The sequence below is a fragment of the Neomonachus schauinslandi genome, chromosome 15, assembly GCF_002201575.2.
Source record: "Neomonachus schauinslandi chromosome 15, ASM220157v2, whole genome shotgun sequence".
NCBI lineage: Eukaryota > Metazoa > Chordata > Mammalia > Carnivora > Phocidae > Neomonachus > Neomonachus schauinslandi.
In genome coordinates, this window is record NC_058417.1 from 54,995,504 (window position 1) to 55,013,433 (window position 17,930).

General features: G+C 56.3%; 1 protein-coding gene across 2 annotated transcripts; it reads right to left on the minus strand.

The window, feature by feature from the left end:
* Window positions 1–755: 755 nt before the first annotated feature.
* Window positions 756–17,067, minus strand: ST6GALNAC2 (ST6 N-acetylgalactosaminide alpha-2,6-sialyltransferase 2). Of its 2 annotated transcripts, none has more exons than XM_021680976.1 (9): window positions 16,575–17,067; window positions 12,433–12,493; window positions 8,502–8,676; window positions 7,672–7,840; window positions 7,145–7,283; window positions 5,632–5,735; window positions 3,783–3,866; window positions 2,552–2,651; window positions 756–1,566 (listed from the first exon to the last, which is right to left on the minus strand). In XM_021680976.1, the coding sequence occupies exons 1-9, from the start codon at window positions 16,697–16,699 to the stop codon at window positions 1,399–1,401; spliced, it is 1,125 nt and encodes a 374-aa protein (XP_021536651.1). In that variant the 5' UTR covers window positions 16,700–17,067; the 3' UTR covers window positions 756–1,398. The 2 variants fall into 2 exon arrangements, with proteins under 2 accessions (XP_021536651.1, XP_021536650.1); XM_021680975.1 differs by having other exon boundaries at window positions 3,783–3,980.
* Window positions 17,068–17,930: the final 863 nt, after the last annotated feature.

Consider the following 17,930-nt stretch of genomic DNA (forward strand, 5'->3'; position numbering starts at 1 on the left):
TTCCCAGACCAATAATTCTTTCCAGAGAAATATACTTGGGACACTGCTGTCTTTGAGATCAAGGGACAGTTCGATGTTGCCAAGCTAAAGGGAGAGGGCTTGGCCTCCTGCTTGCTACTCCCCTCCAGCCTACACTGCTCACCAGCTGCAGGAAGTGGTGGTTTCAAGCAGCTGCCTCTGACATGAATGCCCAGGTCTTTGATCACATACCTGAATTTCTAAAGTAGTTTGATTCCAGTGACAGTTCATCCCTCTAAAACATGCTCATAGGATCTGCCTTCCAAAACCATGGAGCCAGAGGCCAGGTCCTGGGCCTTGGTGAATTAGCCAGTGGTGATCAGTGCCCCCTCAGGCAGGCTTTGGACAGTGGAGCAGATCAGACTTGAGCTACTAGTCCTCAGGCCAGTAAATCCCAGGGCTTAAGGCCTATATGGTGATATCTTGGTTAGTTGAGACTTACCCTTCCAACAGAGGCCCATGTGCTCTGTCTAAAAGGAAACTGCCTATCATCTAAGCTCAGATTTACTGAAGCCATGATGTGAAGCTGAGGGTTCATTACCTGATCGTGTCGTCTTTCCGGTGGCCAGGTGGTAATCCATCCATTACGACTTAGGCCGGCAGCCCTCTGTGCAGTTGACCCCTGTCAAATTACCAGGGCTGGCCCATGGTTCTTGAATTTTCTGAGTGATCTGCATGCTAAACACTGTGGTGTACTACCCCCAGCCCCCTCCCCAACACACAGAAAAGACACAAGAGTCATCCTGTCATTTATGCAAGTACCTAGTTCAAATTACATTCTGCCGTTTGTGCTCCCGCTTTATCATGGGGCAGGAGGAGGAAAGTGGTCATGTTCTCAGGTGGTTTAGGTGCATCTTAAGAGTCCGTCGTCGTGGAGGTGCTGGGAGCTGGACGTGCTCGTGGGAGGGTCTGGCTGTGGAGTGTGTGAGCCTCCTGCTGCTTGACCCTGGTCCGTGGACATGTCTGCAGTCAAACCGACATCCTCAGGTTCCGTACCAGCTGCTGGCTTTGAGATCCTCTGCCCTGAAGTATGTTTGCCCTTCGCTGGTGAGGGTCACAATCTCATCTTGTGTTACCTTCAGTTTTAAAACATCCAGCAGAGCAGTCTTTTCCCTTCACCCAAGGTCGGGATGTCTGTCTCCAACCCAGAGGGGAGTTTTCTTGGAGAAACCCAAGAACAAAATGGGGTGTCCCACAATGAACAAGCTTCAGTGAGTCACAAATCCACCTCTTAATGTTCTCTAGAGAAGAAGGGGTGGGTGGAGGGGAGCTGGAGCCCTTCTCAGAGGCTGAAAAGACCCGAGGCCGCTTAGGCCACGTGAGGGGCCGGGGCCACGGGTCCACAGCTCTGCGAGAACAAAGGGCTTGGGTACCTCAGGGTCAGCGCTGGTACAATTGAAGGATGCCGGCCTTGTGCAGGTTCTTCCACAGGGTGGCTTCCAGGGAGAGGTCGTGGTTGACATAGAATATCAATGGTTTCTTTATTCGCTCGAAATAGTGGTCAGAAAATTTCCAGTAGTTGCTTGTGATGAATCCATAGGCACTAACCTGGACAAGGATAGTCATTGAATTAGCATTTACTGAGCTCTGTGCAGACAGAATTGTGAAGTGACATGAATTGGGAAAGGCACGGTCCTCCCCCCCCCCCCAACCTTGTCCAAGACACACATAAACAATAGTTGGAGCTCGAGCTAACAGCGGGCCCTGGCTCTTGTACACGTTCTCTCAGCCTCAGGATAATCTCAGGTATTATCCCCATTTTACAAGTGGGGAAGCGCTCGGAGAGATAACCGGACATGTCCTCAGTCATGAGCTAGCGAGTGGCCAGGCTGGGATTCAGAGTCGGGTCTGTGATTCGTGATCTCCTTCGTTAAGCTCGAGGCGGAGACAAAAGCCCATTACTACTTGCTCGTTCTGATGGCAGCACAGTCAAGAGACTGCTGCTTTAAACAAATTGGGAAAAGGAATAGGACAGCGTCGTGGAGCGGCCCTTGATCTCCAGCTCTTGTACTGGCTTTAGCGTGGCTCACTGCCCTTCTCTGAAAAGTGCTTCTCAACCTCTGCTGGACTCATGTGGGCGGCACTGGGGACGTCTCAGGCAGTGATTTCAACGATTGTGGAAGGCTAAACCTGCTGCCCAGCCCAGTTCTAGAAGGATGTCCTTATCCACTCCTTTTGCGATTTTGCTTTCACAAGAACAATTTGATAACATGCGCCTTAAATACCACAGGGGTGAAGGACAGAGGTGCCTGGGCAGGTGGCTCCTGGAGGAGGGCAAGGCTGGCCCAGCACCTGCCCTGGAAAGGCCCCTGCGTAGCCCATGTGGAGGTAGCTCAGGAGTGGCACTCCCGCCTGCCCCTTCCAGAGACCAGCTTTTGCTCCTGCAGCTGGAGAATCCCTTCCCCAGAGGGCAGAGGCCAAGTCCCAGGCCTGGGGGTGACAGGCCTCCTGTAGGGGTTATCATGGATCAGATTAGGTTCCACCCACACCTGTCCTCTGCTGCTGTGGGCTCCCGAAAGGGAAGGCCTCTTACCTGGTCACAGGTGTGCAAAGCCGTCAGCAGCATGAGGGCCCCAGTACTAGGCATATATAGGTTTCCAAAATTTGTGTTAATCAACTTTGATTTCAAAAACCTGGAGACGAAAAGCGGCATCAAAACTCAAGAAAGAGGTGTAGGTCTCACTCGATGGTTGTGCCCTTCGGCTTTCCAGCCACCAGTTCAGATGGCCTGGAAAACCGTTCAGAACTTCCTGGCTCTTCTAGTGCAGTCCATTCCCCATTTATAGGAAAAAACCCAAATGAAGCAAACGCCCAAGTGTGGGTAACAGAGTGGGGTGAGAAAGAGGAGCAGGCCTGTGCAGAAGAACCCCCGGTATGATCCTTCCCTCTCCCACTCTAGAAGCGTGAACCCAGCCTGAGTCCCCTTTCCTCTCTGCAACACCCTGCCTTCACCCCTGGGCTAAGTAACCACAGTGGGTAGGGCACAGGTGGCCTATTTAGCCCGAGACCTAGGTTTCTTTCTTTCCACAGACTTCGGCCCAGCAAGAATCCCTTATGAGGGACATGAGGGGCAGGGCACCCAGGTCCTGGGCCTGGAGTCACTGGTGAGAGAAGTGTGCACACACACTCTCAGCATGCAAAAGTGAGGCCCAGTGCGGTGGCCACAGGCCTGGCCTCAGCCCGGATTCACATCTACGCTTTGCCAGCCAAACCGCCTAGCCTCTCCGAGCCTGTTTCTTCCTCTGCTGAGTGGGGCTGTGAGTGCCGGCTCCAGTCGGCCTCCCCAGATCCACTCGCCACTCTCCACCTGCTCTCTGGGGATGCCAGCCAGGGGGTGACAGCAGGGCTTCTCAGCCATGGCACTACTGACGTTTGGGGCCAAATAATTCTTTGTTGCAGGGGCATTCTGTGTATTGTATGATGCTCAACAGCATCCCCGTGTCTGCCTGGTAGTGCTGCTTACCTAGTGACAATCAGAACATCTCCACAGAGGGGCACGTGACCGCCCCCCCCCCCCCACTGGAACCACTGGTAGAGGGAGAGGGACTGAGGGACCGAAGGAGGGGTGAGATCAGGCCGGTATTTCCAGGTTCCTCCCTGTGGTCGCCTTGGACTGCCTGTGTTGGGCCCAATACAGGTTAGCTCTCACTGTAGGTTACAGTGTCTGGGCCATAAAGGACCTGCAGTGATGGGCTGGTGTGCAGGGGGGATGGAGGGAGGAGCTGTTCTTTGTGCACCGCCCCCCCCCACACACACACACCTACCTCTCCCTCAGGTAGCTGATGAAGTCTGGATGTAGTAGCTTGAATTTCCTGGCAGAGGCTTCTGGTCCGAAATAGGTCTGAGGCCTAGGACCCATGGAAGAAGTGGACAGAGCGGCCTGGGCCATCATAGGGCAAGTTGGGGAGCGAGGTGAGGGGAAAGGCACTGGGCCTGCGGCGGTGCGCGCGGTGCGGGCGGGGCTGGGGGTAGGAGCGGGAGAAGGGCGTGTAGAAGGTGGCCGGCAGCACCGTGGGCACCACGTGTGGCTTTCCGCTCACCAGGACCTCAGTGGGCAGGGTGTAGGTGAGAGAGGAGGGGGGCGTGAACAGGGCGGGAGGGGTGCGGAAGGAGCAGTTGACCCGGGGGTGGTGGGGAGGAGGTGGGAGCAGGGGGAAGTAGAGAGAGTCCGGGATAGGAGGGGGCTCCCGGGCCGGGCAGGGGAAGGAGCAGGGGAAGCACTGGTTCTGGGGCAGGGGTGTGGTGGGGGGCTGGAAGAAGGGGGGCTCCTTCAGGAAGCGGGGCACGTAGGGGGCGATGTAGGAGGGGATGCCCCGAATGGGTCCGATGTAGGAGGCTGAGGTGGCGGGGCTGTGGGAAGGGGACCGGGGGATAGGCACGGGAGGCGTTTGGGAAGAGTTTCGAGAGAGGGATTTCAAGCCGGATTGGGAAGGAGATTTGGAGGTGGGTGGAGTGGGGTTTTGGGAAGACCCTCGGGGCACATGTTGGATATGAGGGCTGGGGGTCAGGGACGAAGCCCGGGAAGAGGGCTGTGAGGCAGATGGGGTGGCAGGGTGAGAGGGGGGCCGGGAGGAAGACCCCCGGGTGGGGGATGGAGAAGGGGCTGAGCCACCAGAGCTGGAATAGGCCTGCTGGTTGGAAGAGGCGATATGGTTGGACCGGGACTGGGAGGGGGACTGGGTAGGGGATGGATTGGGGGTATGGGAGGGGGAGCTCATTGGTGTTGGGGAGGCTTAGGACCACCCGATCGATGTCTCTGAGCCAGCCCCCCCAAGAGCCCAGTCCCCCCGTGTCACAAAGTCCCCCCCTCATGACCAGCTGCGGTGTCACGAGTGATTGTTGGATCGTCACAAGGGGGGGCGGGGTGCAGGTGGGCCAGAGTAAGCGGGCCTGGCCTTTGAGGGCTTAACCCCTAAGGACCTCAGAATCTGCTCTTTCGGGGGTGGGCGGCATGGTCCAGAAGCACTGAGATAGGAAGGCTGGTCTTCGTGGCTGCAGAGGTGGCATGGATTTCTAAGGACTTGACTTTGGGACAAGAAATTGTCTCAGCACCACAGGGAGAAGGTTCGGCTGAGGCCAGGACATGGTTCAAAAGAGCTGGACACGGGCCTACTGCCCGGGAAGGTGGGGGAGAAAAGACAGAGTGCCCTTTGTTCTCTCTTTGCAGGACACTGGGCCCACATCACCTGCTCTCCGTTTCACAGGCACAGTCCTGGGAGGGTGCCCACCGGGATGAGGGCCATGGATACCGGCCCCCCGACTCTGCTTCCAGACACAGTGTGCTCAGCAAGCCAGCAGAGTCTGGAGTGGACGAGCGGGGCCTGTGCTGCCGGCTGGGGGGCTGTGTGGGGTAGGGGCCAGCAGCCCGAAGCTGGGGAGCCGGGCCTACCTGCTCCACTCAGAAAAGCGGCCCTTCAGGGCTACAGCCCACCTCATCAGGCGGGCTCCTGGGGACCAGGAGGGTTATCTGGGCTGCTCTGGGGGTAGGAAAAAAGAGCATAATTCCCCAACAGTCTACTGAATTCTTGGGGATTTTCTTGCTGTCCTCACCCACTTTCCCAGCCTGACAGTGGTCCCAGCACAACCACACCCCACAGCCGCTCTGCTGCTCACCTGTCCCCTTTATCAGGGCCCTCGGGGACAGGCACACCCAGAATGGCCGATCTCAGCATCACGTAGTCCCGGATGTCAGAGGGGATGAAGATATAGCGCAGGTCCTGTCAGGGCAACAGAGACCCTGAGCCAGTCCCCCCCGGCCCCCCCGAACAAGACTGTGTCCAGTGCCTGCTCAGCCCTCCACCCGGTCCTGCCACCTGTCCTGATGGGGGAATTTCTGCTCTCTGCCTGTCACCCCCACTCCTGGGTACCATGGTGGTTTCAGCGCGTGGTCACAAATCTGGTAGGTGAGGCTTACTTGCCGTCCCCTTGAGTGACTAATGAATAGGAAGAAGAGGAAGGGATGGTGTGTGACCTTGGAGACGAGGCTATAAAGCTCCCTGGGACCCCTCGTGCTGGGTGAAGTGAGCCACCATGACCTGGGGACACTCTAGTAGCCTAGAGAGGCGCCATCTTGACTCTGGCCTCCTTCAAGCCTTCAAGTGCCCATAGCCCCTGCTGATCCTGAGCCAAGACCATTGTGCTAAGCTGTTCCCGAATTCCTGACCCCCTGAAACTGTAAGATAATAAATGTTTGTCGTTTACCAAGTCTGGGGTAATTTATTAACGCAGTGGTAACTCATACAGGTAGTGTGGCCAGAAATAAAAGCTGCTCTCTTTTGTTCTGTCACGAGCTAAGAGAGGTCCTGCTGTGTCTACGACACTCCTGGATTTCCTGCTCAGAGGAGGAAGCTTCCAGAAACTCGGCCCGGTCTTATCGAGCACCACAGAGCCCTTATCCTGGGATCTCCCCTCTTTATGTGGCACGCAGACGGCTCTTGAAGGGAGGAGCAGTGTTCCCGCAACTGGGTGAGACTGCACAAGCCGCAGGCAGTGGGTGGCCTCGAATTCTGGCTCCCTGCTCCCTGGCTGGGCACGCGGTTCCATGCCTTTGAAACTCAGCCTCCCTCCTAGGCTGCTGTGGGATCAGGAATGCAGCTCAGGGAAATGGGAGACAGCCCTTGTGCTAGTGTGGTCAGAGGGGCCTGGAGGTTGCTGATTTTAGCTTCGTGGTGGCCTTGGATGGATGTGCTGCCATCAGGAAACAGGCAGCTGACCATGTTTACTGCCGGGAACAGAAGAGGCGCTAAGTACCCTTCCCCTGTGTGTAGCGTGAGCTCTGGGTGGGGGGGAGGGGGGAGTCCTTGCTGAAGGAAGGGCACCCAGCCTTAGTCTCCTCAGCAGTAAAATGGGGCTGACATGGCATCCCATAAAGAGCCTGGCACCCCATAAGCTTCCAGTGAATATTAGGCTTTCATGCTCTACTCCAGAGCAGTTCTGTGCTGCCAGAAACCACGGGGTGTCCCTGCCCGGATCCCCCTCCTCAGTGGCCCCATCACATGCACCCAGGATCCTGGCACGAGCTCTCCATCTACTGGACTGGGGCCGCTGTGGTTCGCCTCACAGAGGGGACTCCGGGAACAGTGCCACCGACCGTCAGTGACAGTGGCAGGCCCCTCAGAAGCCTCACCTGGCCTTGTGGCACGGAGGTGAAGCCCAAGTTCCAGTAGGAGATGAGGGAGTTCTTCATTGTGTTCACAGTGAAGCCGTAGAAGGAGGTCTTGGTGCCCACATCCTTCTCGAAGCCTTTGATCACAGCACCGTTGAGTCTGGTCCAAACAGAGGTCCGTCAGCCTCCCGATGGTCACACATGCTGTGTGTGTACTTCCTTCCCCGGGGTTCTGCCGCGCCTGCCCCCAGGCCTCTGTGCAGACCGTGCCCCTTGCCCAAGGCAGCACCAGTGCCCCATCCAGCCCGTCCCTGCTCCTCCAGACCTCAAGGGATGGCCTGTGAAATGGGCACATCTGGCCCCGGCGGCTCCCTCCCTGCTGGCACTCCCATCTTCGGGGTCTGTCTGCACGTAGGCCTTCGTCCAGGCCCGCCTGCCCGTCCCGACGGCCATGGCCCTCCCAGAGGATGCTCCCCCAGGGGCTGGCTGGGGACTAGCTCCATTCCCAGCTCCTCTCCCACCTCCTCCCTGGCTCCTGCGCCGCATACCTGAACACGTAGTCATGGGCATCGATGTTCAGCCCCTGGCGGGAACCATTCAGGATGCCTCCGTTCCCCACCACCGCACACCGGATGCACGTGGAGAGCGGCTTCCCAGAGGCGGTGAACAGCTCGGAGCTCTCTGAGCCATTCAGGAGGCTCAGGGTGGAGTTGATGGCTGTGGGTGCCAGACCAGGCAGGGCGTCATGAGCGGGGGCTGTCATGTGGGTCGGGGCTGTCCTGAGACTGTTTCTGGCACGCCCCCTGCCAGAGGCCTGACACCAGCCCCATCCAAGGCACAGAGGGCGGGGGGAGAGCAAAATGTCAGTGGGGCCATGCAGGCTGAACTGGGCGGGGAGGATTTGGCTGTACCCTCAGTCACCTCAAGAACTCAAATAACTAGTCCTCTCAAGACTGTATGCTCCACAATAAAATGTGAGGCAGATTGAAGGGCAGGGGGTGCTCTGGGCGGTTTCCCACAGCGGGAACCATGGGCAGGCTGGCTGAGGACCCCCGGCCCGTTCTCAGCCGCCTTGGGACGCTGGCCCCAGGAGGTGAGCCCTGGTCAGCAGGCACATCAAGCCCCCTCCCTGACCCCCTCGTGCTTGTAGGGGCTGGTAGGTACGGCAGGAGTCACACAGCAGGGGTGGGGGGGTTGAGCCCTGAGACCTTCCTGGAAAGAAAGGGGCAGGGGGGTGGGGGGTGGGGGGGAAGGGGGTGAGGGGTGGGGGGGTCCCCATAAGGTGCTGTGACGGCAGGGCTGGCACCTGGGCCAAAAGCAGGAGGAAGGGATTCTCTGGGGCCAGAGGGCTCGGCAAGCAGCAGCCACTTCCAATTACCTTGGCGGGAGAGCCCCTGCCAGCCATAGGGGGCTTTGTGCTGGCTCAGTCTGTTCCAGAGCTCCTGAGTGAAGAGGTCCCCCGAGAGCAGCACTGGAGTGGAGAGCTCAAACAGGGCACGGAAGTGGGGGTGCTTCTGGATGGCCAGATAAAGGGAGTGTCGGCAGTGCGGGCTCTGTGGGGCAGGAGATAGAGAGTGCCGAGCTCCCTTAGCTGGGGGCTGTGGCTGGTGGCAACCTTCCTAGGAGCGTGCAGGCCCTGCAGGCTGGTTGGAAGAGCTACGCTTCGCCCGCAGACTTGGTCCACCCCCAGACCTGCCGGCTGAGCTGGCTTGCGGCACAGCGGCGTGGTGGGGGTCAGAGAGCTTTCTGGATTTACCCTGCCCAGTCCTCTCTCTCCTGGATGCCACCTATCCAGGGCCTGGTGGCTCTGGCCTCTTACTCCTTCACTTTACACTTAGAGCAACCCTGGGGCGTTTTCCCACCAAATGGGTAAGACCCGCCTGCCCTTTGGTGGAGGAATTGCAGCCTGGGCTTTGGAATCCGTCAGCTTGGATCCAAATCCTAGCTCTGGCTGTTCTCACTGTAAGATTTGTATGGGACGGGCTGCTGGAAAGATGATGATCATTTTCGTCCAGGTGGTACCTGGACTGGGTTGACTAGTGTCCCCCCGCCCCCTTGTGTCTGCCCAGAACCTCAGAATGTGACCTTATTTGGGAATATGGTCTTTGCAGATGTAATTAATTAGGATGATGTCATACTAGTTTAGGGTGGGCCCTCATCCAATGACTGGCGTCCTTATAAAGCCCGTGAAGACACACAGAGACTGGAGTGGCCTGGCCATAAGCCACAGAACCTCTGGCGCCACCAGAAACTAGAAGAGGCAAGAAAGGATTCTTCCCTGGAACTTTCAGGAAGGTGGCCCTGCTGACCCTTTGATTTTGGATTCTGGAGTCCGGAACTGTGAAAAAATCAATTTCTCTTATTTTCAACACCCCAGTTTGTGCTAATTCCTTTCAGAAGCTCTAGGAAAATATACAGTGCCTCTGCGCGCAGGGACCTTGAGGGAGGGTACTGAAGAGGGTCCCACCCCATTTGCCTGCAACCCCCAGTGTCTGAATCCCGCACTGCCTCGCCCTGGGTGGGGCTACCCTTCCCACTGAAGGGGGCTCTTTGTTAAGACTGCTGGTTTGACCAATGCAGGAAGGAACTATGCAGTAATTTCTGCTATAACATTACCTATGGATGCTTAAAAACCACCACACTATGCAAAACGGGTGCAGTCAAAACCACAGGGCTTTTGGGGAAATGGGATGAGTGGCGCAACACTCAAAAGCTTTGTCAGTGATGGATGACAGGACAAACGAGGGGCCTAACAAAGATGGAGGCACAGTCTCACACATCCTGTGGTTAAGATCTACCATGTTCTACTAAACATATGGCCCTTGACCTTGGAGAAGACTTGCCGTTTGCCTGTGTGAGTGGGCTTCAGGAGGCTGGCAGCTGGTGAGTTACTGTGAAGTAGTGCAAAGAGGGTTAGAGAACAATGAAGTGCATATCTGAAGGGCGCATGTGTGTACATTTTGTGAATTCCTTCGAGGCTCCCTTCGGTTGGGTGCAGTTCTCTGCATTTAACCTTAGTGTTCTCAATGACAGAGTCACTCAGAAGCAAACAAAAGTTTGTGTTATGCTCAAATTGTTTCCTAAGATACCAATCTTATTGGAACAAATTCACATTTTCAAAGCAAGCATTGTAGCAGAACCAACTACTAATTTCACTACCTTTCAGTTCATCTTTGGGATGTTTTCCAGGGCCTTCTTTAAGAGATGCCAGGAGAACACTCTTCAGTCTTTGTATTAGGGAAGGCTGTACTTCACTTGGGCAGCTGGCTTGCTATTACCTCATGGACACAATGGCAAATTTCCCTCTTCACTGTGGCCACCAGGAAGCTTAGAGCCAGATCTATGGCCTATTCCTTATTCATGGGATAGGGAATAGGGAACAATGTGGCCCATCGTTCACGCACTTCTCTACATGACATTGTCTTATTCTCCTACCTTTATTTTTCCTTTGGCCATTTCTTCATTTCATTCTATTTTATATTTTTGCCTTGGTATGTGTATCCAAAAGCCACCTCAAGTCCTTTTTTTAAAACCCAGTGGGGAGGGCGCCTGGGTGGCTCAGTCATTAAGCATCTGCCTTCGGCTCAGGTCATGATCCCAGGGTCCTGGAATCGAGTCCCACATTGGGCTCCCTGCTCGGCAGGAGGCCTGCTTCTCCCTCTCCCACTCCCCCTGCTTGTGTTCCTGCTCTCGCTATCTCTCTCTCTGTCAAATAAATAAAAATCTTAAAAACAAAAACCAAAAAACCCAGTGGGGATAAGTCCATTCGCATCAAGCAGCTCAAGGTGCACAGGGCTTTAGGAAACTTAAAAGATGTCCCATAAGTACCCATAAGATGCCTGAGGCTTCTTTTTAGCCTTGCAGGCCGAGTATCCACCCCACCTCTGTTCTCAAGACAGGGACCCCTCACCGGCCCAGGGCTACTTGCTCTGTCTCTAAAACAGCTTAGCTGTCACTACGTTCTACATGAAGTGGAATCTTTTTCCCCCGCAGGCCTCAGCTAACAAGTCCCAGGTTGGTCTCTTGGGCATGAACACAACTCTTAAACCCAGGACCTGATCTCTCTGTGCCTTGCTGTGTCCATCTGTAAAAGCTACAGGACAGGGTTGCCATGCGGCTTTTGTGAGAGAACATGGGTAAAGTGCTCGAGGTAGCACGATTTGTGATGGAGCAGGGCCTAGAAGGTTCTCAACCCCCTGTGCAAGCATGGAGCATCTTTCCAAGGTTAGCTTGTTTACTCCATGGAGAGCAGGTTAAAAATGTGTGAATTTTATAGTAAGAAGGCACCTGGCCAGCTCAGTCTGTACGGCATGTGACTCTTGATCCCGGGGTCATTGAGTTCAAGCCCCACGGTGAGTGTAGATTACTTACAAATAAAATCTTAAAAAAAAAAAAGGTACTTTGAGTAGATTGTCAAATTCACATGCCTTTTATTTTTTTTTATTTTTTAATTTTTTTTTTAAAGATTTTATTTATTTATTTGAGAGAGAGAGAATGAGAGACAGAGAGCACGAGAGGGAAGAGGGCAGAGGGAGAAGCAGACCCCCTGCTGAGCAGGGGGCCCGATGTGGGACTCGATCCCGGGACTCCAGGATCATGACCTGAGCCGAAGGCAGTCGCTTAACCAACTGAGCCACCCAGGCGCCCTTCACATGCCTTTTAAAGGTAAGACTTCTGGGCTCCTGGGTGGCTCATTTGTTAAGCGTCTGCCTTTGGCTCGGGTCATGATCCCGGGGTCCTGGGATCAAGTCCTGCATCGGGCTCCCTGTTTGGCAGGAAGCCTGCTTCTCCCTCTCCCACTCCCCCTGCTTGTGTTCCTGCTCTTGCTATCTCTGTCAAATAAATAAAATCTTTAAAAAAAAAAAAAGGGGCGCCTGGGTGGCTCAGTTGGTTAAGCGACTGCCTTCGGCTCAGGTCATGATCCTGGAGTCCCTGGATCGAGTCCCGCATCGGGCTCCCTGCTCGGCAGGGAGTCTGCTTCTCCCTCTGACCCTCCCCCCTCTCATGTGCTCTCTGTCTCTCTCTCATTCTCTCTGTCTCAAATAAATAAATAAAATCTTTAAAAAAAAAAAAAAAAGTTAAGACTTCCTAAGAACTCTTCTCCTGGCTACACCCCTTCTCTGCTCCTGGGGTGAAGGGAACCCTGGTGGCCAGGACTGGCTGGCTGCTCAGCTTGACGTGTCATGTTTAGAGGGTCCAGAGAGCTCCTGCCCAACAGTCTCCCGAGAATGTTCTCGTTTGCTCTTCTTTGTCCCCTCCTCCCCGTTAACTTGAAGACGCTAGACTGCCAGAAGAGTCGACCATTGTACCTTTCTTGTTCCAGCATTTGATGCCTTGCGTCCAAAGAATGCTTGAGACGATGTGGCGTTCCTGGGGGAGAAGCAGAAGTAAAGCAAGGGTCGGACCTGTCCCTCGGAACCTTCTGTCTGACTCTTAGCTCCAGGGGCTGACAAAGCCTGTCAAAGTCAAAGATGGCATTCCTTTGATCTTGCCAGGCTCTGATTTTTGCCCATGTCTCCCTCTTTAGGAACAAAAATATTGTCACATTAGTATGTTTTGCTCAGCCTTCTAAACCCAGAAATCCAAGAAATCCCATGGCAAGCGGCAGAAATGTGGAGTTTACAGAACAGTGAGATCTGGTTCAAGGATGAAAACATACACTAGGCAAGCTTGCCAGCCCCCTGCCGCCATCTGAGGGAGCTCCCTGCCAAGGCCCCAGAGGGGTTGGTCCCAGATGACTGACGTGGTCCCCCTTCCTCTTGGGGTCGGTCGTCCTGCCGTTGTTCCTGGCTCCTGCCCTGCGGCTCCCTGTGGAGGCCAGGGGTCTGAAGCCTCACTCCCTAGGTTTGTATCCCGTGATCTAGGGAAGTTACTTCTCAGAGCCTCAGTGTCTGCATCTGGACCGCAGATATAATCAAGTGATTAATTATCATTATTAATCATATCACATCTCCAGTTGTTGGAAGGGTTCACATAGAGACTCAAGATTATCTCATACAAAAAGCGTCCTCTAAATGGTAGCTATTGTTACCTAAAGGAAGAAGGGAAAGGACCTTGTAGTGTCCCTTCGGAGGGAGGAAGGGGCTGATGTTACTCTCCACCCCCACTCCCACCTGCCAGGCGGCCCCTGCATCAGAGGAGAGAGCAAACAGAACAGAAGGACCGGGGGCCTTTGCCTATTCAAAAGGGTGTCAGGCTTCTCCTAGACTCCTGTCTCCCACCCACCCCCCCCCCCCCCCCCCCCCCCCGTCACAAGAAAGGGGGAGGGGTTGGGTTCGGGGGCCGGTGCGCAGGGAAAAAAAGGCCACTTTTTCTTGCTTTTTTTTTTTTTTTTTGCTTCTGACAGTGCTGAGCCAGTTGGGCTGCAAGGGAGCGTGCGACCTGCCTCACTTCAGGTTTCCAGAGGACCCTGGAGGGGCAGCCGGGGAAGAGCAGGGATGATTCCTTCCCGCATCCCTCTCTTTCCCCCTCGGATGGCCACCTGCCCCACCCCCCATCTGTAGTTCTTCTCCTCAGCATAACAGGACCCCCTTTGAAGAGGAACTGGGACCCCAGTCAGGGCCGGTGAGAATCCCCAGGGAGCTTTTGAAAAACACCTTGCGCCCAGGGCCTCACCCCTGTAGTTCTGATCTGACCGGTCTAGGCCTCCTCCCCAGGTGATTCTAGCGTGAGCCAGGTTTGAGAACCAGATGAAGGAGCTGCTGGCCAGGGCAGCTTGGGGACGGGCTGGAGAGCCCCCCACCCCAGTTCTGTTTTGCTGTCCTGAACACCCCAGCCTCAGGGAGGCCTGCTCATCTCCAGAGCACCCCTCCGTGCTCAGTGACTTCTCCCAGACCTCCTTAGGAATCCCAGGGCTTCTAGACACACCTGCGTGGAGAGCCTGGAAGGGGTGGGCAAGGGAGCCAGTCCACCTATGCCCCTCCCAGAAGTGTCACCGGCCTGAGGAGAAATAAGGACCTTGTACAGTAGACCTCCCCTCCGCTTGGGTAAGCTCCAAGACCCGCAGTGGATGAAACTGTGGATAGTACCGAACCCTGTACAAGCTATGTTTTTTCCTCTACATACATACGAATGATAAAGTTTAATTTATAAATGAGGCACAGTAAGAGATTAACAACCATAACTGATAATAAAATAGGATGATCGTAACAATATAACGTGAGTGTGGTCTCTGTAAATATCTTACTCGGTAAATATCACCCTTCTTGTGACAGTGGGAGATGACAAAATAGGCCAGGTGAAGAGACGGAGGGGAGCGGTGGCCACATTGTTGACTACCATTAGGCTCCTACCGACCTGTGTCTCTATGTCAGGAGGAGGCTGATCTGCTCCCAGACCTGGTGTGCCTGGGGGTGACTGAAACCGGGGAAAGCCAAACTGCCATTTCTCATGAAAAGAAACCTACTCAATTTCGATCGCATGCTTAGGAACTCTGGGCCCTCAGATGTCCTTTCTTTTACAAAATAATGTTGACAACAGATACCAGCAGCTAACTGGTGGCCTATATCTATCCTCACCACTGCCCCCTCCCCCACCAATGAAAAAGATTTATTTATTTATTTTTACAAGTCTAGCCATCCCAATGCCTGGAAACTCCTGACCCAGATTCTTCTGCCACGGGTAAATTCCTGGGCTGGGTTCCACTCTCTAGCCTTCAATGAGAGCCGTCAGGTGCCGTTAAGACCGGGTCCCAACACCACCCCTCATCCCTCCCGGGGCTCTCCAGCTAGCCAGGCCATCTGCTTTCCCACCCCAGGTGGGGGGTGGTGGGGGGCGGTCACACAGCCTGCTCCCAGTTGCTCCAGACGTCCAGTTTCCTACCTCTCCTGGCACTAAATACCCTCCTCCTACAGTGAGGCCCTCCCAGCCAACCCCCCGGGGTTTAGCTACATCGCCAACATTAGGGGAACAGCAAGAAAAAGGACAAGTTCTTGGCTTGTACTAGCTTTTTAAAAGATGAAAGACCTTTAGGGCACCTGGGTGGCTCAGTTGGTTAAGCGACTGCCTTTGGCTCAGGTCATGATCCTGGAGTCTCTGGATGGAGTCCCGCATCCGGCTCCCTGCTCAGCAGGGAGCGGGCTTCCCCCTCTGACCCTCCCCCCTCTCATGTACTCTCTCATTCTCTCTCTCAAATAAATAAATAAAATCTTTAAAAAAATAAAAAATAAATAAAAGATGAAAGACCTTTAAAAACTTTGTTGAGGCATAATGGATGTTCAACAACCTCACATTTAAAGTTTATTAGATACTTTCAAAGGATGTTGAAATGTGTTTCAAAACACCTTTACATAAAATTCACAAAGGATTCTCTTAACACCCTCAAATTTTCAGTCGCTCACCTTACGCAATTTCTGACTACAAGGGGATGAAGTAATTCCAACTACCAGCGGCTAGAACACCCTTTGTTCTAGAGGGACTGGGCTCATAATGAGTTGCAGGTGTTTCGTATTGTTTTGCAACTTTAGATGCCTTTTGACCACGTTTCCTGAGAACAGATAACTTTCCTTGCATCCTGTTATGCCTGGAGCAAGGTTTGGTGAGGGGCGCGCAGGTGGGAAAGTGCTCTGAAGGGAGAGCCCGGCCCCGAGGCCGGTGGGCGAGCCTGTGCGGGCCCTCGCGGCCTCCCAAATCCAGACTCCCGCACAGCTCGATCCGCCTCCCAGACGGAAAACCAAATTCTTTGGAGGCTTCCTCAGTAACTGGCACCATCACCTACCAAACACAGGCTCGTAGGTTTATCCTCGCGGGGCACAAATGCAAGGAAGGTGCGCTGGGCGAGCGGGAGGGAGGGGAGCCCGGAGGAGGCTCGAGAAGGGGAACTTGGATGGAGCCCAGGATCTGCCCCTGTTCCCGGGGGGAGTCCGCCGCTTCGCGGGATCGCGCCCAGACGGCGCTTTATCCAAAATAAACAGAGCAAACAGCGGGTGGGCAAGAGCGGGGCGCCGGGCGCGGGGAGGGCGCAGACCGAGCGAGCGGGAAAGGCGAGCCGCCGCAGTCGAGCCGAGGATCCCGGCAAAGTTGGAACCGGGATTCTCGGGTCCCTCCCCCAAAAGTAGAGTCAGAGAAATGTGACGTTAGGGAGGGAGCCTTCCTGACAAAAACGGGGCTGTTTTTTATCTGACTCAGACGACCCAGCCAAATCTGGACAATAGAAAAAGTGTTTCGAATCACGGCCGGAGGGAATGAACCCACAAGGCTTTGGGGAGCGAGTGGCCGGTGCGCAAGGGGCGAGGTCCCTCTCGGACCCCGGCAGAGGCTGTGGCCCGGGCAGCGCAGGTTGGTCGCCCGGGTGGAGGCTCTGGGGACAAAAGGCCGCGGCCCGAGTCCCCGCTGCGAGCCACCCCAGCGAGGCCAACGCGGCGGGTGGACGGAGGGCCCGGGCTGGGCGCCCCGCGCGTCCCCTGCGCGTCTCCTGAGCCACCCCCCGGTCGGACCGCGCCGCAGCCCCTACCTGGCTCCGGACCGGGGCCCCGGGTACGGCCCCACTGCCGAGGAGTACAGAGCGAAGAGGATCCCCGAACAGGCAGCCGCGAGCAGGAGCAGAAGCCAGAAGAGGTGGCCGCGCGGGAGCCCCATGCAGCCCTGGCCCGCGGGCGCCCGGTCCGCCGCCGTCCCGGGCGGAGGGCAGAGGCCCGGGTGAGCCGGGCCGGCCTCCCCGAGGCTGCCGCCCTGCCCTCCTCCAGCCCCCGCGGCGCCTCCCCGCCCTGCCGCTCCGCTCCTGCCCGGGCTCGCAGCACCCTCGCGGGCCGCGTTGGCGGGCCCCGGGAGCGTGCGTGTCGCCCCCCGGCTCGCGGAGCTGCCCGCGCCCCTCCGGCGCTGCTCTCCGCCCCGGGCACTTGGGCGAGCCGGGGTTTGGGCCGGCCGCTGTCCCGCTGCGGTCAAGGGCAGGCGCGCGCGGGCCGGGGGGCCGGCGAGGGGGGCGGGGCGCCGGGAGACGCCGCCACCTGCCGGGTGGGCCGCGCCCTGCTGGCTCCCGGCCCGCACCCGCCGCTTCCGCACGCCTGACGCCGGGAAAGCCGCGGCAGGGAGGCTCCCCTCGGAAGGACCCTCAGGACCTGTCGGTCTGGCCCCGGCACCTCGGCTCCTTCCAGAAGGGCGGGAGAAATGAGGGGCCCGTTCTCGAGGACGGCTGAGGCGGGGCGGGGAGGATGGAGGAGCCGACCCTGGGTTGGAGGTGGAAGGGGCGGGGTAGGTAGGACTCCCGCCGGGGTGGAATGGATGGGGGGAGCCGAGACCATTCCTCCCCTCGTTTGGTGACTGTCCTGGGCCGCCAGGGTCTCTGGTGTCACCAGCTAGGGCGTCACCTAGAAGGGCAGGGCAGCTTTGCACCGCTCCCCCCCCCTCCCCAAACAGAGCCCTCCGCAGGAGTGAGCAGTAGGTGGGACGGTATATTCTCCAGCAGGCAATCCAGGGTCTTAGACCTCCAAAGCTTGTGAAATACCGCAGCCCCCAGCTGTCAGGAACTTCAAGGATGAAAGGGACCCCATCCCTTCCAGGAATGTTCTGCCCTCACCTGTCCTTCACGTATGCGAGCAAGTCTGGGTACAGCAACAGGTATCTGTCCCACTGCAAGACTCCCCGAGAAGCTGGGGCTTGCCCCTCTGGGCAGGAATGGGTCATTCAGGCTCACCTCCTCCTATGTGGGCCAAATCAGGGGGGGGGTCACAGGAGGGCACTCACAATGGGACGGTTCTTCCCTTCACTCCAAGACTGCCCTCAGGGTGAGCTGCACCTTGCTACCCTCTTGGCAGGCACTACTCAGAATCAATGGCTTCAAGTCTTTCATTTCCACCTTTGTGGGTTTTAG

Excerpts from the sequence above, each read along its gene's own strand:
- ST6GALNAC2 (XM_021680975.1), bottom strand. The coding sequence starts at position 16,699 with ATGGGGCTCCCGCGCGGCCACCTCTTCTGGCTTCTGCTCCTGCTCGCG. Across the intron at positions 7,284-7,671 it reads GCCCATGACTACGTGTTCAG|ACTCAACGGTGCTGTGATCA; the intron begins GTATGCGGCGCA and ends TGTTTGGACCAG. Across the intron at positions 2,652-3,782 it reads ATCAGCTACCTGAGGGAGAG|GTTTTTGAAATCAAAGTTGA; the intron begins GTAGGTGTGTGT and ends TTTCGTCTCCAG.